The sequence below is a fragment of the Narcine bancroftii genome, chromosome 3 (genome assembly GCF_036971445.1).
Source record: "Narcine bancroftii isolate sNarBan1 chromosome 3, sNarBan1.hap1, whole genome shotgun sequence".
In the NCBI taxonomy this organism is placed as follows: Eukaryota; Metazoa; Chordata; class Chondrichthyes; order Torpediniformes; family Narcinidae; genus Narcine; species Narcine bancroftii.
In genome coordinates, this window is record NC_091471.1 from 231,018,603 (window position 1) to 231,039,896 (window position 21,294).

The window sequence follows — 21,294 nt, forward strand, 5'->3', positions numbered from 1 at the left end:
TTCGCTCCCCAACTCCCCAGGATGAAGACAGCTCGGATGATGAGGCAATCCAACTGGTGATAAATTCTGGCAAGGAGGAGATCAACGAACAGTTCTTCCATCAGGTGAGAGTGGGTATGGGGAGCTGGACAGGGTCCTTCCCGTCCCCATCGCTGCTGACGCAGTCCCCTCTGTCACTGTGTCGGTCGGCAGTCCCAGTACCCTGAGGTCTCTATTCTACAACACTCCCCACTGTTCACCGTGTCAGTCCCCGTACCCCGAGGTCTCTGTTCTACAACACTCCCACCGTTCACTGTATCGGTCCCCCTACCCACCGAGGTCACTCTGTTCTACAACACTCCCCACTGTTCACCGTGTAAGTCCCCGTACCCCGAGGTCTCTCTGTTCTATGACGCTCCCCTCCGTGAGGGGTGTGATAGGGGTCAGAGGGAGGGATGGTTGAAAGGGAGAGGATGAGGTAGGTGGAAAGTGATGCCCAAGGATGGGTGAAAGGGTGAGGAGTGATGGGGAATGAGTTGGGGAAGGAGGGACAGAGGGGAGAAGATGAATGAGGAAGCCGAGTAAGAATGGGGCATGAATGCTGGGACCCGAACCTGGGGGAGGGAATGGAAATCTGTCCATGTGTAATCACTCTGCTTCACTCCCTCCCCCCCCACCCTTCTTCTTCCCTCCTGCCCCCACCTTCCACCGATCTTTCATTTCACTATCATCTCCCTCCCCTCCCACCCTCGCCCCTCCCCTTCCCCCCTCACCTCCCCCTCCCCTTCCCCCTCACCCTCTCTCCATCCCCTCTCTCACCCCTCACCTCCCCTCCCCACCTATCCGTCATCCTCTCCCTCTCTCCATCCTCTTCCCCTTCACCTCTCCCTCTGTCTGGCCCCTGCCTACAGGTGAGGGAGGGTCCGACAGGGAATCTCCCAGCTCCAGGTATTGGTTGAAAGATCTGAAGCATATTCAGCTGCACATCCTGAGCTGCCCCAGTCCCCAGTGAAGGTCGGTGAGGGGGGGAGTGGAGTGGGAGGGACATACGTTCATCAGAATTGGTGGGATAACCCATCCTTCGTTTCCCCCTTCCCTGGCCCCTCCCTCCCTTCCCCCTCCCCTCCCTTCCTTCCCCTCCCTCCCTTCCTTCCCCCTCCCTCCCTTCTTTCCCCTCCCTTCCTTCCCTCCCCCTCCCTCCCTTCCCCCCCTCTCTCCTCTCTTCCCCCCCCTCCTCTCCCCCATTCTCTCTCCTCTTTCCCCCCCTTTTCTCTTCCTCTCTCTCCCCTGTCTCTTCACCAGGCCAGTAAATTCTGTGCTCTAACCCCCCCCCCACCCCCCCAAACCCCCTGACTTCCAATCCAGAGGAGAAGGAACGTTTGCAGAATGAACGAGATGAGATCAAGGTGGTGGCTTCCAGAGTTCGGGGACAACTGAAGGGTGAGTCTGACACCAGCAGAGGGTTTCAGCTTCGCACCTCCCTTCTCAGACTGGGGTAGGGGGAGAGGAGGGTGTGGGGGAAGGGCGGGGATGTGGAGGGGAGCAGAGGGTAGGGGAGGGGAGGGGATATGGAGGAAGCAGAGGGCTGGGGGGAGGGGATGTTACAGTTTAGTCCTGTCAAGGTACAAGAAGTATAACCAAATCACAAAGTAGAACACACAGAGAATTTATTAGAGTCACGCTAGCGGGAACGAGCAGTAATTAGGGTTGAGTCGACAAGGTCACCTCCCTTATACTGTTAAACCTCATTCAAAGTACAAGGTTACAGGGTACAATGCTGAAGGCATTTGGCTGCATTTGATTAAGTGACCATTCCTTTGAGGGGATTGTTTCAAGCTGAGGTGTTACAGTCAGTTATTTGCTTATTTCCAAAATGGTTATCATTGAATTGGTTTTCTATAATTAAAAGATATGGAATCATGGCAGACATGATAAAAAAGGGTCCTTTAAGACAGTGTTAGCCTGGCTCTTGGCACCATGTCAATATTGCTTCCCCAGTGATCTCCTTGTTCATTATTTTGAACAGGGTTAGTTGAATTCCAGACACTGGCGTCCATTCTGCAGGCTTTTGATATTTCCACATTCTGTTTGACAAGCTTGTAGTGCCATCAGCTGTTTTTGGGCGGGAATCCGTTTATGAATGGGCTGCATCTGACAGCGCGTTATTTGTAACTGCAGGTAATAGCATTATTGTGTAGAGGACCAGGAGATAGCTTTATGGAAGAGATGATAATGGATAGTTGTCTGGAATGTTGTTGTTCGTTGCAGGCTGACCTGTCTGTGTAAATGTCCCAATACCCATTTCTTAGTAATTCACAGCAATCATTTAAAAGTCTTCTCTTTCTTTGGCTTGGCTTCGCGGACGAAGATTTTATGGAGGGGGTAAAAGTCCACGATCAGCTGCAGGCTCGTTTGTGGCTGACAAGTCCGATGCGGGACAGGCAGACACGGTTGCAGGGGAAAATTGGTTGGTTGGGGTTGGTGTTGGGTTTTTCCTCCTTTGCCTTTTGTCAGTGAGGTGGGCTCTGCAGTCTTCTTCAAAGGAGGTTGCTGCCCGCCAAACTGTGAGGCGCCAAGATGCACGGTTTGAGCGCGTTATCAGCCCACTGGCGGTGGTCAATGTGGCAGGCACCAAGAGATTTCTTTAGGCAGTCCTTGTACCTTTTCTTTGGTGCACCTCTGTCACGGTGGCCAGTGGAGAGCTCGCCATATAACACGATCTTGGGAAGAAGGCGATGGTCCTCCATTCTGGAGACGTGACCCATCCAGCGTAGCTGGATCTTCAGCAGCGTGGACTCGATGCTGTCGACCTCTGCCATCTCGTGTACTTCGACGTTAGGGATGAAAGCGCGCTCCAATGGATGTTGAGGGATGGAGCGGAGACAACGCTGGTGGAAGCGTTCTAGGAGCCGTAGGTGGTGCCGGTAGAGGACCCATGATTCGGAGCCGAACAGGAGTGTGGGTATGACAACGGCTCTGTATACGCTTATCTTTGTGAGGTTTTTCAGTTGGTTGTTTTTCAGACTCTTTTGTGTAGTCTTCCAAATGGCACTATTTGCCTTGGCGAGTCTGTTGTCTATTTCATTGTCGATCCTTGCATCTGATGAAATGGTGCAGCCGAGATAGGTAAACTGGTTGACCGTTTTGAGTTTTGTATGCCCGATGGAGCATGTGGGGGGGCTGGTAGTCATGGTGGGGAGCTGGCTGATGGAGGACCTCAGTTTTCTTCAGGCTGACTTCCAGGCCAAACATTTTGGCAGTTTCCGCAAAGCAGGACGTCAAGCGCTGGAGAGCTGGCTCTGAATGGGCAACTAAAGCGGCATCGTCTGCAAAGAGTAGTTCACGGACAAGTTTCTCTTGTGTCTTGGTGTGAGCTTGCAGGCGCCTCAGATTGAAGAGACTGCATCCGTGCGGTACCCTTTCATAATACTATCTTTCATAATACTGTTATAATAACATCTTAACTCTTATACACAGCACATTCATTACATTACATTGTTAACCAATACCACAGAAAGGACGTGGAGGAGGATGTGGAGAGAGGAGGGTGTAGGTTGAGGTTTTGGGGTTAAAGATCGAAGGTCATCTCTCCATCCCTCATCCTGCAGAGATGGAAAAGAGCCGAAACCACTGGTGAGGAGGACCCCTTCTCCGTCGCTGCCCGGACACGGTGCACACAGGAGTACCCCTCCCTCCTCACCTGCCTTTGATGTTCCCTCATCCCCCTCTTTCTCCCCTCCTCTCTGCCCCACCTTTACTATATCTCTCTTTCTGCAGCACAATGTTCTCACTCGAGAGTTTGTCGATGTGATGAATCTCTGCCACTCCGAGCAGTCGGAATATCGGAACCGTAATGTTGAACGCATCCACCGGCAGTTAAAAATCAGTGAGTCCAGTCCCCTCCCTTTCCCTCCACTGCCCTCCATCCTGTCCCTCCCCTCCATCCTGTCCCTCCCCTCCATCCTGTCCCCTCCCTCCATCCTGTCCCTCCCCTCCATCCTGTCCCTCCCCCTCCATCCTGTCCCTCCCCTCCATCCTGTCCCTCCCCTCCATCCTGTCCCTCCCCTCCATCCTGTCCCTCCCCTCCATCCTGTCCCTCCCCTCCATCCTGTCCCTCCCCTCCATCCTGTCCCTCCCCTCCATCCTGTCCCTCCCCTCCATCCTGTCCCTCCCCTCCATCCTGTCCCTCCCCTCCATCCTGTCCCTCCCCTCCATCCTGTCCCTCCCCTCCATCCTGTCCCTCCCCTCCATCCTGACCCTCCCCTCCATCCTGTCCCTCCCCTCCATCCTGTCCCCTCCCCTCCATCCTGTCCCTCCCCCTCCATCCTGTCCCTCCCCTCCATCCTGTCCCTCCCCTCCATCCTGTCCCTCCCCTCCATCCTGTCCCTCCCCTCCATCCTGTCCCTCTCCCTCCCTCAATCCTGTCCCTCCCCTCCATCCTGTCCCTCCCCCTCCGTCCTGTCCCTCCCCTCCGTCCTGTCCCTCCCCTCCGTCCTGTCCCTCCCGCCGTCCTGTCCCTCCCCGCCGTCCTGTCCCTCCCCGCCGTCCTGTCCCTCCCCGCCGTCCTGTCCCTCCCCGCCGTCCTGTCCCTCCCCGCCGTCCTGTCCCTCCCCCGCCGTCCTGTCCCTCCCCGCCGTCCTGTCCCTCCCCGCCGTCCTGTCCCTCCCCGCCGTCCTGTCCCTCCCCGCCGTCCTGTCCTCCCCGCCGTCCTGTCCCTCCCCGCCGTCCTGTCCCTCCCCGCCGTCCTGTCCCTCCCCGCCGTCCTGTCCCTCCCCGCCGTCCTGTCCCTCCCCGCCGTCCTGTCCCTCCCCTGCCGTCCTGTCCCTCCCCGCCGTCCTGTCCCTCCCCGCCGTCCTGTCCCTCCCCGCCGTCCTGTCCCTCCCCGCCGTCCTGTCCCTCCCCGCCGTCCTGTCCCTCCCGCCGTCCTGTCCCCTCCCCGCCGTCCTGTCCCTCCCCGCCGTCCTGTCCCTCCCCGCCGTCCTGTCCTCCCCGCCGTCCTGTCCCTCCCCGCCGTCCTGTCCCTCCCGCCGTCCTGTCCCCTCCCCGCCGTCCTGTCCCTCCCCGCCGTCCTGTCCCTCCCCGCCGTCCTGTCCCTCCCCGCCGTCCTGTCCCTCCCCGCCGTCCTGTCCCTCCCCGCCGTCCTGTCCCTCCCCGCCGTCCTGTCCCTCCCCGCCGTCCTGTCCCTCCCCGCCGTCCTCTGTCCCTCCCCGCCGTCCTGTCCCTCCCCGCCGTCCTGTCCCTCCCCGCCGTCCTGTCCCTCCCCGCCGTCCTGTCCCTCCCCGCCGTCCTGTCCCTCCCTCGCCGTCCTGTCCCTCCCCGCCGTCCTGTCCCCTCCCCGCCGTCCTGTCCCTCCCCGCCGTCCTGTCCCTCCCCGCCGTCCTGTCCCTCCCCGCCGTCCTGTCCCTCCCCGCCGTCCTGTCCCTCCCCGCCGTCCTGTCCCTCCCCGCCGTCCTGTCCCTCCCCGCCGTCCTGTCCCTCCCCGCCGTCCTGTCCCTCCCCCCCGCCGTCCTGTCCCTCCCCGCCGTCCTGTCCCTCCCCGCCGTCCTGTCCCTCCCCGCCGTCCTGTCCCTCCCCAGCCGTCCTGTCCCTCCCCGCCGTCCTGTCCCTCCCCGCCGTCCTGTCCCTCCCCGCCATCCTGTCCCCTCCCCGCCATCCTGTCCCTCCCCCTCCCATCCACACCCATCCCCTTCCCTCCTGTCCCGTCCTCTCCCCTCCCCTTCCTTCCCATCCTCTCCCTCCCATTCCGTCCTGCCCTACTGCCCCATGGCACTGCCAGTCCCCACTCCCTCCTCTACCCTTCTCCTTCAGGTCACTGACATTAATACTCCCTCCCTCAGTGACCCCTCTCCCCCCGGGATCTCTGACATTAATCTCCCTTCCCTTAGGGACCCCTCTCCTCCGGGGGTCTCTGACATTAATCCTTCCTCCCTCACTGATCCCTCTTCTCCCATTTCTGCAGCTGGGCACCAGTTGTCAGAGGAAGAATTGGAAATGATGCTGGAAACTGGCAAACAAGACATCTTCACAGCAAACGTGAGTTCTTAGAGAGCGTGAGTCTGAGATCAACAACATTTGGGACAAAGACTCCTTTTCCCTTTCTTTGTCCCTGTGCCCCACAGTTTTAAATTTGTAATCAAACAATTCATGTGTGTTTAAAATGCACATTGCAAAATTATCAAGGTTATTTGTGGACATCTTGGTTTTATACATGGTAAAAACACAATGCTGGAGAAACTCAGCTGGGGTTGTGGGTTCTGTAAAGGAAGGCGATGAGTTAGTACACCGGAGGGAGATTGGCTGAATGGTTACTCAATGTCACCAAAACCAAGGAGCTGATTGTTGCCTTCAGAAAAGGAAAGCTAGGTGTACGATCCAGTGATCACTAGGGGATCAGAGGTGAGGAGGGAAGCACATTTAGGATCGTAGGAGGACCTTTCCTGGACACAACACACTAGTGGCATCATGATGAAGGCATGACAACGCCTCGACTTCCTCAGGAGTTTGCAGAGGTTCATTCTGACACCAGTAACCCTGGCAAATTTCCACAGATGTGTGGTGGAAAGTGCGCTGACCAGCTGCACCACTGTCCAGTACGGGAACACCAATACCTCCCTCCGAGTGTAAAGCCCTCCAGAAGGTCAGGACATCACAGGCAAAACCCTCCCCTCTGTCGAGAACATCTATGGGGAACGCTGCCGTCAGAGAGCAGCAGCGATCATCAAGGATCCATATCCAATCGTCAAGGACCCACACTGCCTGGCACTCGCTCCTGCCATCAGGAGAGAAGTGTAGGGGCCACAAGACTTGCACCACCAGGTTCAGAAACAGCTACTCCCCCTCCACTGTCAGACCCCTCAACGACAAACTCAATTGGACTCGTTTCAAGAATCTGACTTGTGCACGTTATTGATTTTTCCCTCCTTTGCACAGTTTGTTCACATTTCTTTATTTGTTTATGTGTGTACGTTGTGTATAGATTGTTGCACTACCAATGGGTGGTAATTCTGCCTGGACCGCAGGGAAAAAGAATTTGAGTTGTGAGTTTTGGACAGCAGGGGCTCATGGGCCGAAAAGCCCTGTAACTCTGCTATATGTATGTCTAAATTCATGACATCACATACAACCCTGAGTTTCTTTCTCCTGCAGACGAGGCAGATTTACCACCTAGTGGTGGTGCAATTAAAACTGCACACATGTAAACCAACTGTGCAATGGAGGGAAAAATCAATAACGTGCTCAAGTCAGATTCGTTAAACGAACCCCTGGTTGAGTTTGTCGTTGAGGAGACTGATGGCGGAGGGGGAGCAGCTGTTCCTGAAGCAGGTGGGGCGAGTCTTGTGGCCCCTACACCTCTTTCCTGATGGCAGCAGCAAGAACAGAGCGAGTGCTGGGCGGTGTGGGTCCTTGACAATTGCTGCTGCTCTCCGACGGCAGTTTTCCCCATAGATGTTCTCGATGGTGGGGGGGAGGGCATCATGTGATGATGTAACATCAGGCCGGTGAAACCCAACTCTCTCGAAAACAGTTTTTAAATAAAAAAGGAAAAAGTAATATTTAAACCAACGGTGAACACCCTAAGGATGTCTCCAGAGAAGGTCAAAGCTGCTGCTTGACTTGCAAGAAAGACAACCAAAAGCAAAGCAAAACAGGAAGAAAGGCCTGCCTCGAAGATGGATTCTGGAGTGGGGGGGATCTATCCTGAAAGTGGTGACCCTTTCAATGAAGGCGACGACCGAAGCTGCTTCAGACGGTGCGACATCGAGCCACCTCCGGCAATGGCCGGAGGACCCGCAAGAAGAGGCAGGTGACGATGTGGATTCCAACGATGATGAAGGTATGGAAGGAATGGAAAAATTGTAAAAAGGGCCAGGAGGCTGCTAAAAGCTGGAAAAGGTCAGGCCGTCAGGTCAAGAATTGCATCGATCATTGAATTGAAGCTGTGGTGTTGAAGTCAGAAGCCAGAACTAAACACGTAGAAGAAGTGATAAATATGCAAAAAAGAAGATTTGAAGTGGAAGAATTAAAGGAACAGAATTTGAAATGAAATAACAAATGGGAACGATGCAGATTAATTTTACCACTGCTCACCCTCAATTGGCCCAAAAGGTGGATGCTGTGGAGAATTTTAAGCAGAAGAAATAATATTAAAATGGTTGGACTTGAAGAAGGGGATGAGGGAGATGATATTAGACAATTTTTGTGCTGCTTGGATTGCGCAGAGTTTTGGGGTTAATGAAAATTTCAGGGAGATGAGGGAGAGCACATCAAGCTCTAAGACCTCAACTGCAACCAGATCGAACGCCACGTCCAATGCTGGCAAAATTCAAATAAGAGAGAAGACTTTAGAATTGGCAGCAAGACAAGCAAAGGAAAGACAAGGCCCTTTAGAATATATTGGAAGTGCGATTTTCTTTTATCCAGACACAAGTTTTGAATTGTTGAAGAAAAGAAAGGAATTTAATCGAATTAAAAATGTACTGTGGAAAAAAGGCTACACCTTTGCTTTGTGATATCCAGTGACCCTGAAGAGCTTTGTTCCAGGAGATCAAAACAAGTTTTTTTTGTTGAACCAAGAAAAGCAAAACCGTATGTTGACTCTCTCTGTGAAGAAGAGATGAGCACTGAGTGGCAAAGTTCAATTTTAAAAAATTTAAAAAAAAATTTTTCACACTATGAACCATATCAATCAAAATACATACAAACATTTCCCTCTTAAATATACACAGTGGCATTTTCTCCCCTTTTTTACACCCCCCTTCCCACCCCCCTCCAAACCCATTAAACGTTCAACATATACAATACAATAAAACCATTAAACAATGTCATCACACAATGAAAATAAACAAGAGAATTGTGTCATCTACTTTTACACACTGGATCAGGTCATTTTGTCTTATTATTTTAGGGGGTGGAGGTCCGAGGCAAGCCCTCTCTGTTTCTCTGTTGTGTTCCATGTACGGCTCCCAAATTTGTTCAAATAATGTGACTTTATTTTTTAAATTATATGTTATTTTTTTCCAATGGAATACATTTATTCATTTCTATGTACCATTGCTGTACTCTCAGGATCTCTTCTGATTTCCAAGTTGACATTATACATTTTTTTGCTACCGCTAAGGCTATCATAGTAAATCTTTTTGTGCTTCATCCAGTTTGAGGCCTAGTTTTTTACTTCTTATATTACTTAGAAGAAAGATCTCTGGATTTTTTGGTATGTTGCTTTTTGTGATTTTATTTAATACCTGATTTAGATCTTCCCAAAACTTTTTCACTTTCTCACATGTCCAAATTGCATGTACTGTTGTTCCCGTTTCCTTCTTACAGTGAAAACATCTATCTGATAATGTTGGGTCCCATTTATTTAACTTTTGGGGCCTGTGTAACCAATTATATTGTATCATGCATAACCTCGTGTTTATTATATTCTTCATAGTTCCAGAGCATAACTTTTCCCATATTTCATTTTTTATCTTTATGTTTAAATCATTTTCCCACTTTTGTTGGGTCTGGATATCTCTGTCTCTCTCTTAGTGTGTATATCTGATTTTCTCTCTCTCTCTCTCTTCTCTCTCTCTCTTTCTCTCTCTCTCTCTCTCTCTTTTTCTTTCTCTCTCTTATTAAGTTTCAGGTTATTAAACATAATACAAAGAGATCAGGATTGCATTAATAACTGTTAATGTATACAAACACAGACACTGGGTAACATATGTAAACTGAACTTCCCAACCTCTTAAAAGCTAAACATGAAAAGAACCAAATTTTATTACAAAAATATCCTTCAGCTGAAAAATCCAAACAATTGACGGGTTGGTAAATGGACATTAACTTAATTTTGGAATCTTTGGAAAAAGAGAACATTGGAGATGATCAATGAGGGTGCTTAAAAGAGAGATGGAATTAACAATGGGGAGAAAAGGGTGACAGGATTAAAGAGATAACTTGCATGAATGGCAGCGTGACTGGAATGGATCCTGAAGCCTGTATCTGGTGAGTTGATTGTGATTGAAAAGAGAAATTATGGGAAGAGAGAGAAATGTCGAGCATCAAGGTTGCGGCAGGGACCCTTCTGTCATTTTAGAGAAGGTTGGATATGTACATGGAGGTGATGGGGTTGGAGAATTATTGGCGGTGAGCGTGAGGTTTGAGCTAGTGGAGTTGTTCTAGTGAACCGGTGCGGACTCGAAAGGCCGACATGGCCTGTTTCTGCTCCATAATGGTTATATGGTTATAGCTTATTTCATCATTTTCCTTCTCTTGCAGCTTGATGTACATGTTTGTTATAAATCTTTTAATTATCATTGTGTCTGTAATCACATATTCAAAGCTGCTTCCTTCTGGTAATCTCAGTCTGTTTCCCAATTTGTCCTTTAAGTAGGCTTTCAGTTGATGGTATGCAAACATTGTACCATGAGTTATTCCATATTTGTACTTCATTTATTCAGATGTTAATATATTATTTCCCAAAAAACAATTTTCTATTCTTTTAATTCCTTTTCTCTCCCATTCTCTAAAGGAAAGGTTATCTATTGTGAAAGGGATTAGTTGATTTGCAAAGTGCAATTTGAATTATCGTATGTGTGATTGATAAGGGGGTGATCTGTAATAATGTGGATTCAGGAGAGCAGGGAGGAAGGGGCTGATGGCTGTCAATTCGTGTGTGCATTTGTGGTGCAGTTCACTGCCCGTAACATGGAGAGGAGTAATGTTGTTTTCTGTATTAATGACAATGGGGATGGGGGGCTTTTTATTTTCTTTCTTTACAGGATTTCTTTTTTTTTGTGTGTTTCATCTGGAATAGTTAATGATAGCCTTGAATACAGTAATGTAGTAGGATCAGGATTTGGAAGAGAAGAGGTATGGGTGAAATACAGTTTTATTACTAAAACATTCAATGGGTGAAATGTTAAATGTTGTCAATATTAATATTAATGGGATTAAAAACCCAGTTAAAAGGAAAAGAAATACTCGCACATATAAAAAAAAGATGAAAGTAGATATAGCTTTTTTACAAGAGACCTGTCTGAAACTGAGCAGCAAAAACTGAAAAGAGATTGGGTCAGATATGATGCAGCGTCTTCATTTAATCCTAAAGCAACATATAACAACCATATAACAAAGGGTAGCAATTCTGATTCATAAAAACCTTCCAGTTAAGATACAAAATATTATTACTGATCCAGTGGGCAGATATATAATGGTATATTGTCAAATTTTTTTTCTGAATTTTGGACCTTTCTGAATATATATGCACTATATTTAAATATTGAGAAATTTATACAGGAAACATTATTGAATTTAGCAATTGCTAATGAAGATGTGTTAATAGGAGGGGACTTTTATTTTTTGTCTTGATAGATCTGGTAGAAATGTTATTAGAAATAAATCAGTTAAAGTTACTATCATTGATGAAGGATGTGAGATTAGTAGATGCATGGAAGAGAATATGTCCAAGAGAAAGGGATTATTCTTTTTATTCTAAGAGACATGACTCTTATTCTAGACGATTCTTTTCCTTAATAGAATTGCAGGGAAGGATTAAAGTTGAATATAAAGCAAGAATTTTGTCAGATCACTCACTTTTATTCTTGGCAATATCAATGGAGGATAGGGAGAAATTGGTTTATAGATGGGCGTTTAATTTGATGTTAAAAAGAAAAGATTTTTGTGAGTTTATTAAACAGCAAATACGGATTTTCTTTGAAATTAATTCAAACTCAGTAATGAATAAGTTTGTTTTATGGGATGTGATGAAGGCATATTTAAGAGGTCAAATAATAAGCTATACATCTAAGATAAAAAAAGATTATATGAAAGAAGTAGAGCAACTTGAAAAAAGAAATAGATCAAACAGGTGAGGATAAAAGAACAGCATTGATAAATAAGAAGTTACAGTATAATATTTAGCAAACAGATAAAATAGCAAGGGAATGAGAACTAAGCAAGAGATAATGAACTGGGTGAGAGGGCACACAAGGACCTTGCATGGCAATTAAAAACAGAACAAATAACTTAGGGCAGTGATAGCAACTAAGAAAGAATCAAGTCAAATTACTTATAAATCACAAGAAAGAAATGAAAATTTTGAAAAGTTTTATTAAAAATTATATCAATCAGAATCCCTAAAGGATGAAAATAAAATAGAAGTTTTTTTTTATCTCAAATAAACTTACCCAAATTAAATCTAGAAGATCAAAGAGTATTGGCTGCTCCATTTACTCTGACAGAGGTTAAAGAAGCATTACAAAACAATAAGTTCCTGGGAGAAGATGGCATTCCCCCTGAATTCTACAAAGAGTCATTAATTATTAGATCAGGTGGGAGAGATGCATGACTTACCAGAATCATTTAAGATTGCAATAATAACTGATTCCGTAAAAAGGAAAAGATCCTTTAAAACCATTGTCATGTCGACCTATTTCATTATTGAATGTGACTTACAACACAATATCTAAAATGCTAGCAAATAGAATAGGTAAATATTTACCTAAATTAATAAATAGGGATCAAAGGAGATTAAAAGAAAATCAACAGATAATGTGACAAAATTAATTACCATAAGTCATCTAGAACATTGTAGCAGTTACTTGAGACGTGGAAAAAGCATTCGGTAGGCTGGAATGGGACTTTTTATTTAAAGTATTAGAAAAATTTAGGATAGCACCTACATTTATTAATTGGTTTAGAGTTTAGACCTAAACCAAAAGTGGTAACAAATGGGCAAATATTGGAATCCTTCTTGTTGATCAGATCAAGTAGACAGGATTTGTCACCCTCATCATTTATTTTAACAATAGAGCCTTAGGCAAAATTGATTAGATCTGATAATGATATTAAAGGTTTTAGAACAAGCAGAAAAGAACATAAGATCAGTTTCTGGATGAGGTCATAATATATTTGACTGAACCAGAAGGATCATTACGTAAACTGTATTCAAGATTAAAGGAATATGGTGGAGTATTTGGTTATAAAATAAATTGTGACAAGTGAAATAATGCCCATGGTTACAGCAAATGATACACAGTGTCAAAGGGAATGTCAGTTTGAATGGCAAACAGTTGCAATTAAATATTTAAGTATTAAAATAGATAAAAATATACATCATTTACTTAAACTGAATTATACACCATTGCTTAAGAAAATTGATGACGATTTAAAGAAATGGATGGAAAAACCTTTAACTATAATAGGAAGGGTTAACTGCATAAACATGAATATATTTCCTAGAGTGTAATAATTTATTTCAATCATTACTTACATTTATATCATCAAAATTTTTTCAAATTAAATAAGTGTGTAAGAAAATTTATTTGGAAAGGGAAGATGGCAAGAGTTGCATTGGAAAAATTAACTTGGAACTATGAATTTAGGAGGGTTACAACGACCAAATTTTTAATTATTATAGGGCAGGTAAATGAAGAGGGAGAGAAACCAGTAGGGGTTCAGGTAGAGAGGAATGAAATAGGGGAGGATAATGCAGAGAAGTTTATATATAAATGGAATGATAAGTTGTTAAGTGGAGACAGAAATACATACGGCTTTGTTAAAAGTGTTTTTTAAAAATAAGGTGCAAAATACATTTGGAAATGGGAATAAAGAAATGAAGAATGATATTGACTCAAAATAAACATCCCTTTTGCGATAAGTAATCAACTTTTTAATATATGGTTTGACAAAGGAATTAAGAGAATAAATATTTTCAGGGTGCAACTTTAATGACATTTGAAGAATTGAAAAACAAATAGGGAATACAAAAATGGTACAATATTTTCTTATTATCAGTTAAAAGCATGTTTAAGGGATAAATTAGGACCAACTCTGGTATTACCTGAATGTAATAATTTGGAAAACTTAATTACAAATACGTCTATTAAAAAGTTTATTTTGATTGTGTGTACAACTTTGCAAAAGGGACTGTATGGACCAGGAGTGGGGTGATGTCCTGGGCTGTGTCCAGGCTTAAAGTTCGACGGGGTATTGGTGCCCCCGTACCAGACTGTGATGCAACCGGTCAGCGCACTTTCCACCGCACCTCTGTGGGGGATGTTCCCTTCGTTAGGACGAGGATCCGTCAACCGTGGAGCCCTTCCTTGGCCGACCAGTCCCTTTGCAATTCCTGATCTCACCAGGTCGCTCTTTCTTCCCAATGACGTTCCCAACTGTTGATGTTGGTAATATTAAGGTTTGGGTGATGTCTCTTCCTCTTTTATTCCTGTTCTTCAGCCGCATAATGTCTTCTTTGACTTTCATTGGCACAACTCTGGTCCTCATGTTGAAAAATGGCCAAAGGTGATCAGAATCTTAGAACCAAACTTCACTCTCGTATACCTGCACCAATGAAACAATAAACAGACCTGAGTTCTCACAAACACTTGTGAGGCTAAATGCCCCAAACATTCGGGTGCCCTGAAATGAGGGGACGATCTATGAAAGGTCCTGTAATTTCTACTTGGTCACACCAAAATGTCTACAAATAACCTTGAATAAAATCTGGAATGTGCACTTTAAATACATGGGAATTGTTCGATTACAAATTTAAAATTGTGGGGCACAGGGACAAATAAAGGAAAAAGGTGTTTTTGTCCCGAACGTTATGGAGGGTGCTGTGGATAGGTCAAGTGAGTGGGCAAGGGTCTGGCAGATGGAGGACAATGTTGGTAAATGTGAAGTGATTCACTTTGGAAGGAAGATCAGAAGAATATTATTTAAACAGTAAGTAATTGCAACATGCTGCCGGGTGGAAGGATGTGGGAGTGCTCGTGCGTGCATTGTAGACTAGAGGGCCTGAGTTTAGGAGCAGGAAGGTTCTGTTGTAACTGTACAAGGTCCTGGTGAGGCCACATCTGGAGAACTGCAGGCAGTTCTGGTCTCCTCAGTTGAGGAAGGATGTCCTGGCTTTGGAGACTAGGTTCACCACGTTGATTCCAGAGAATCAGATGGAATTTAATGCAGACAAGTGTGAGGTGCTGCATTTTGGAAGGATAAACCAAGGTTGAACATCCACGGTGAACAGTCGGGCACTGAGGAGTGTGGTGGAGCAGAGGGATCTAGGGATACAGATACATAATTCCCAAAAAATGGCATCACAGGTGGACAGGGTGGTAAAGAGGAGTTTTTGGCATATCGGCCTTCATAAATTAAAGTCTTGAGTACAGGAGTTGGGATGTTATGTAAAGTTGTACAAGACATTGGTGAGGCCACATTTGGAGAATTGTGTGCAGTTTTGGTCACCAAACTCCAGGAAAGATCTCAATAAGATAGAAAGATGAAGAGAAGATTTACTAGGATATTGCCTGGACTTCAGGAACTGAGTTACAGGGAAAGGTTAAACAGGTTGGGATTTTATTCCCTGGAGCTTAGAAGAATGAGGGGAGATTTGATTGAGGTGCTTAAAATGATGAGGGGGACGGACAGAGTAAATGTAGGTTGACTTTTCCCACTGAGGGGAAGTGAGATCCAAACCAGAGGACACGGGGAGAGGTTTAGGGGGAACTTCTTCACACAGAGAGTGATGGGGGTGTTGAATGAGCTGAAGTGGCGAATGGGGGCTCAGTGTTAAACAGTGAAGAGGAATTTGGACAGGTACATGGATGGGAGGGATACGGACTGGGTGCAGGTCAGTGGGGCGGGGCAGAATACTAGTTGGGCACCGACTAGAAGGGCCGAAATATGCTGTAATGTTTGGCCAATGAAGAGAGATTGTGTCGTCTGGGACTGTACTCAGTGGAATTGAGAAGAATGAGAGGGGATCTTATAGAAATTGTGAAAGGCCTAGATAAGGTAGAGGTCGGTAAGTTGTTCCCATTGGTGGGGAGAACAGAACAGGGACAGGTTCACGGGAGGATGGAGATGAGGAGGAACTAGTTTTCCCAGAGGGGGAATTCGCTGCCCATTGAACCAGTTGAGGTGACCTCAGTAAATAGATTTAAGGCGAGGTTGGATGGATGTTTACAGAGTCAGGGAATAAAGGGATACGGGGAAAAGGTCGGATCAGCCACAATCTCAGTGAATGGGGGAGCATGGTCGACGGGCCGGATGTTCATGCAACTCCTCGAGGGGGAAGGGGGTGGTTTGTTGGACACTCGCAAGGACTGACTTGCCCTGTGTCCATCCACAGATCTTGCAGGACACCCAGTTCACAAGGCAGGCATTGAACGAGATGGAGAGCAGACACACGGAGATCCTCCGGCTGGAGAAAAGCATCTCCGAGCTCCACGACATGTTCATGTACCTAGCCTTTGAGGTGGAGGCTCAGGTGAGGGGACCGGGGAACCAGAGGGAGGGGTATAAGGGACTGGAAGGGATTACAGAGACAGGGAGGGATGGAGGGGACCAGAAGGGGTTACAGAGACAGGGAAGGTTGTAGGGGACTGGAGGTGGGGGCCTACAGAGACAGGGAGGGGTGGAGGGCACTGGTGGGGGTTACAGTGTCAGGGAGGGGTGTAGGGTACCAGAGAGGGGAACGATTACAGAGACGGAGGGGTGTAGGGGACTGGAGCGGATTGCAGAGACAGGGACGTGTTTCTATCCCTCAGGGGGAGATGATCAACAACATTGAGAACACGGTCGTGTCAACAGTGAACTACGTAGAGAAGGCAGCGGTGAACACGGCGTCCGCAGCCAACAGTCAGCGGAAAGCCCTGAAGGTGGGGCCTGAATACTCCCGCGCTGTACTTCCCCTATACCTCCCCGTACCCCACAACTTGCACCCTCCCCTATTCCTCCCCTACTCCTCCCCTTCCCTTGTACCTGCCCTACTCTTTCTCTCTCACCTTCTCACCCTCTCACCCCCTCCTCTCTCCCCCCCTGCCCCCCCCTCACTCTCTCCCTCTCTCCCCACAGAAGAAGATCTGCATCATTGTCTGTATCAGCCTTTTGCTTGTGGTCATCATCAGTATCATCCTCACCGTGTCACTCATCTGATCTCCGGCTTCAGTCTTCACCCCTCTCCCCTCACTCAGGAATCGAGGTGAGTCTGCATCCCCTCCATGGCCCATGGAGCCCTCCGAGACTCCCCCCGCCCATCAGCTCCAAGACCACCGTTCGAGCCCCCACGTCCGTCCCATCTGAGACCCCCATCCATCAGCTCTGAGACCACCGTTCGTCCCGTCCAAGACCCGACCCCCATCCATCAGCTCCAAGTCCCCATCCATCAGTCCTGTCTTAGGACCCCCCTATGTTCTTTAGCTCCGAGACCACAATCTGTCCAGTCTGAGACCCCCGTCCATCAGGTCTGAGACCCCCGTCCATCAGGTCCGAGGCCACCATCCATCCCATCTGAGACCACCATCCGCCCCGTCCAAGACCCCTATCCATCAGCTCCAAGACCACCATCAGTCCCGTTCGAAACCTCTGTCCATCCCGTCCGACCCCCCCGTCCATCAGCTCCGAGACCCCCCCATCCATCAGCTCCGAGACCCCCCCATCCATCAGCTCCGAGACCCCCCCCGTCCATCAGCTCTGAGGACACCCCCTCCCCGTCCATCAGCTCCGAGACACCCCCTATCCATCCATCAGCTCCGAGACCCCCTGCCCCTCTGAGACCCCCATCCCCTCTGAGAACCTCTATTCCCTCCGGGTCCCCTGTCCCTTGCCTCCGGGACCTCCAGTCCATCACCTCCGAGACTCCCAGTCCATTCGTCCAAGACTCCCAGTCCCTCCCTTCCAAGTCCCCTGTCCCCACTGAGAACTCCCATCCACCCTCTCTGAAACCCCCATCCCATCCCAGACCCCGTCCCATCAAGACCCGGACCCCTTCCCATCCCAGACCCTGTCCCATCCCCAGGGGATCTGAGACATGTTTAGCGAATTATCTCAGTGCTTGATTTCTTCCCCACTCCCCCACAGGTCTGGGATGTGTTCCCATGGAAGGAGCTCGACCGAGGGGTCCGGTTCTCGTGATTATAGACGGAACCGCTGCAGTATTTGACGTGTCTCCTCTCTCCGTCTCCAGCCCTCTCTACCCCGATCTCCCTCTCCCCTCCGGTCCCCAGCCCTCTCTACCCCGATCTCCCTCTCCCCTCTCTCCGTCCCCAGCTCTCTCTACCCCGATCTCCCTCTCCCCAGCCCTCTCTACCCCGATCTCCCTCTCCCCTCTCTCTGTCCCCAGCCCTCTCTACCCCGATCTCCCTCTCCCCTCTCTCTGTCCCCAGCCCTCTCTACCCCGATCTCCCTCTCCCCTCTCTATGTCCCCAGCCCTCTACCCCGATCTCCCTCTCCGTCCCCAGCCCTCTACCCCGATCTCCCTCCCCTCTCTCCATCCCAGCCCTCTCTACCCCGATCTCTCCCCTCCCCTTCTCCCTCTCCCTCTACACCACCCTAACCCTCCCCTCTCCCCCTACCACAGCAACCTCTTCCCTCCTTGCTGCCCCCACCTTTGTCACATCCGGTTTAAGGTGACAGAAACCAGATCACAGCGACTGTTTCTGTTAATAGATTTTGATGATAAACTGTTCCCAAAATGTGTCCGGTTGTGATTGTTCCTTCATCTGTCCAACAGGGTCTGTCTCACTGACCATTCCCTCCCTCACCACGTCATTTAAACCCTTCCCCCACCCATCCCGGAGAGAGAGGAGGAAGAAAGACCCCTCCCCAGTCTCTGTCAGGAGCTGAGACCCTGAAACCTCAACTGTTCTTCTCCTAACCCCACGGACGCTGCCTGACGCCCTGGATTCCTCCAGCAAAGATTGTCTGGCCCTGGATCCTATCTCCTGGTTCGAGCCCAACTCCCTCCACTTTGTGGTCAACACTCCCACCCAGTGGTGGTTCCGGTAATTACAACCACTTACCGGAACCACCACTGGGAGGAAGTGTTGACCACAAAGTGGAAGGGCTTGTAATTATCTGAACCGCCACTAGGGGAGCTATTCACCACAAAGTCGAAGCTTCTATAATTACTTGAACCACTAGGGAGAGGTGGTGACCACAAAGTGGAGAAGGTTGAGCTGGAGCCACACATGACTGGACAATCTCAGCTGGAGGAACCCAGGGGGGTCAAGGAACGTCAGTGGGGACAGGATGACAATAGTTGAGGATTTGGGTCGCAGCCCCTAATGGAGAAGGGTCTCTGTCCTCTCTCAGGGGGATATCTGTACACTGACTGGGGTCTCTCCATCCCTCCCTGTCGGGGGAAATATCTGTCCTGATGTGTTTCCCACCGTTACTCTTGTGGACGATTTGTGAGCATCTGTGATGAGGTTTGAGGCCACATCTGTCCTGGACCCTCTCATCTCCACATCTTTGTTTATCTCCTCGTGTCACTTTGCAACTCTGGTGATGCACGTCAATACATCCCTGAAGTGTCCAGCCCCAACCTCGTCTGCTTCAGTTCTCCCTTGAAGAACGGGACTTTTAGTTTGTCCAAACTCTCCCAGAGTGGGAGGTGGAGAGAGGGAGGAGGGTAGATAGGGAAAGTGGGGAGATGGAGAGGGAAAGGAGGGGGAAGGAGGTGGGAATTGGGGATATGAGGGAGGAATAAGGGGGAGGTGGAGAGGAGGTGGGGAGACAAGGTGGAGAAGGGAAGGGAGAGAGGAGAGTGGTCAAGGGGAGAGGGTGGAGATCGGGGGGGGAAGAGAGATGGGTGCTAGGGAACAGATTGGTGTAGCGATATCCCCGAGAGAGGGAGAGGACTGAGAGACAGCAGATGGAATTTAAAGCAGACAAGTGTGAGGTGCTACATTTTGGAAGGACAAACCAAGGTCGGATGTCCACAGTGAACGGTCGGGCACTGAGGAGTGCGGTAGGACAGAGGGATCTGGGAATACAGATACATAATTCCCTGAAAGTAGCGTCACAGGTGGACAGGGTTGTAAAGAGAAACTTTGGCACATTGGCCTTCATAAATCAAAGTATTGAGTACAGGAGTTGGGATGTGATGTTAAAGTTGTACAAGACATTGGTGAGGCCAAATTTGGAGAATTGTGTGTAGTTTTGGTCACCAAACTCCAGGAAAGATATCAATAAGATAGAGAAATGCAGAGATTTACCAGGATGTTGCCTGGACTTCAGGAACTGAGTTACAGGGAAAAGTTAAACAGGTTGGGACTTTATTCCCTGGAGTGTAGAAGAATGAGGGGAAATTTGATCGAGGGGTTTAAAATGATGTGGGGAACAGACAGAGCAAATGTAGGTTAGCTTTCCCCACTGAGGCGAGGTGAGGTTCAAACCAAAGGACACAGGTTAAGGGTGAAAGTGGAGAAGTTTCGGGGGAACTTCTTCACCCAGAGAGCGGAGGGGATGTGGAATGAGCTGAGGTGGTGAATGGGGGCTCAATGTTAACATTGAAGAGGAATTTGGATGGGTACATGGATGGGAGGGGTACGGAGGTTGAGGTCCAAACCTCCCACATGATCAGGAATCCTTCAGCACCCTCTGGGAGCCCTGAGCCCCCTCTCACATCCCTGTTCCGATACCTGGTTTCCATGAGTCAGTCACCTGCAGCCTGTGTGGGTCCCTCCATTTTTGAGCCCTTTGCTGGTACCGCCGTGGTCACCGAGCTGTTGGGTCGTCTCCTCTGCTTCTCCTTCTCCAACGGGTGGGGGAGAGGGAAGCAGTCCTCCTTGTTACTCTGGTCCCCAGAGTCTGCCACCCCTCATGGTGGATCTCTGAGCACAGGCGCCACCATCTTGGTCATAGACCACCAGCATTGCAGGTATTCAGCATTAAAAACTGTCGTCTCCCTATAACAAGCTTTTGAAGCCTATATGGAGCCCAATAATAATAAGACTGGGCAGTAGGACCCAGCAGGGCAGTGCCATGGCTCTGCTCACCGATTCCCCCAGGTCTGCACCAGCAGGAGCACAAGGATCCGGGAGGGATGGCTTGGCCGAGCAGCTCCATTCCATCCACCACAGGAGCAGGGATCTCTCAGTGGCCAAGCCTGCGTCCGTCAGGGCACCTCCCACTGGATGGCGTGTACATCGACTTCACCGGTTTCCATTCACCCCTCCCTCCGTTCCTCTTCCTCTCTCCTCCACCTCCCCCCATTCCTTCTCTAGAGCCTACCCACCCCCCCCCCCCCCCACCCCACCAGCACTTTATCCTCCCACCTGTATCTGCCTCTTACCTGGTGACCTGAGATCCTCCTCTCCCCTCCCCCTTCCCCTCCTCCCTCCTCCACCCCTGCCCCTCCCTCCTCTCCTCACCCCTGTCCCTCCCTCCTCCCCCCTGCATTACCAGCTTGAGTTCCTCTGGCCCTGTTGTGTTTTTCTGATTTCTTGAATGTACCGAGAATCCTGGAAATGGTCTGGCTGTCGGCCCTGCCAGGACAGTGATGTTTCTGGAGGGACATTGGTGAGGCCAAATTTGGAAAATTGTGTG

At 48.8% G+C, this 21,294-nt stretch overlaps 2 protein-coding genes across 2 annotated transcripts in view; both read left to right on the forward strand.

The window, feature by feature from the left end:
- LOC138756768 (syntaxin-4-like) overlaps positions 1-18,441 on the forward strand; it is a 20,201-nt gene extending 1,760 nt beyond the window's left edge. Inside the window, exons 2-11 of the mRNA XM_069923154.1 lie at positions 21-114; positions 1,345-1,474; positions 2,289-2,361; positions 3,588-3,656; positions 3,754-3,865; positions 5,939-6,012; positions 16,094-16,231; positions 16,512-16,622; positions 16,819-16,945; positions 17,824-18,441. Of these exons, the coding sequence (XP_069779255.1) occupies positions 21-114; positions 1,345-1,474; positions 2,289-2,361; positions 3,588-3,656; positions 3,754-3,865; positions 5,939-6,012; positions 16,094-16,231; positions 16,512-16,622; positions 16,819-16,899 (882 nt within the window). The 3' untranslated portion in view covers positions 16,900-16,945; positions 17,824-18,441. The remainder of the gene's footprint in view (positions 1-20; positions 115-1,344; positions 1,475-2,288; positions 2,362-3,587; positions 3,657-3,753; positions 3,866-5,938; positions 6,013-16,093; positions 16,232-16,511; positions 16,623-16,818; positions 16,946-17,823) is intronic.
- On the forward strand, positions 16,965-17,801 carry LOC138756769 (uncharacterized). The gene is made up of 2 exons (XM_069923155.1): positions 16,965-17,136; positions 17,230-17,801. Exons 1-2 carry the CDS (start codon positions 16,965-16,967, stop codon positions 17,799-17,801), a joined length of 744 nt encoding a protein of 247 aa, XP_069779256.1.
- Positions 18,442-21,294: the final 2,853 nt, after the last annotated feature.

Coding starts and splice junctions, on each gene's coding strand:
- LOC138756769 (XM_069923155.1), top strand. CDS start 16,965: ATGGCCCATGGAGCCCTCCGAGACTCCCCCCGCCCATCAGCTCCAAGA. Junction 17,137..17,229: donor AGTCCCCATCCATCAGTCCT/GTCTTAGGACCC, acceptor CCCGTCCATCAG/GTCCGAGGCCACCATCCATC.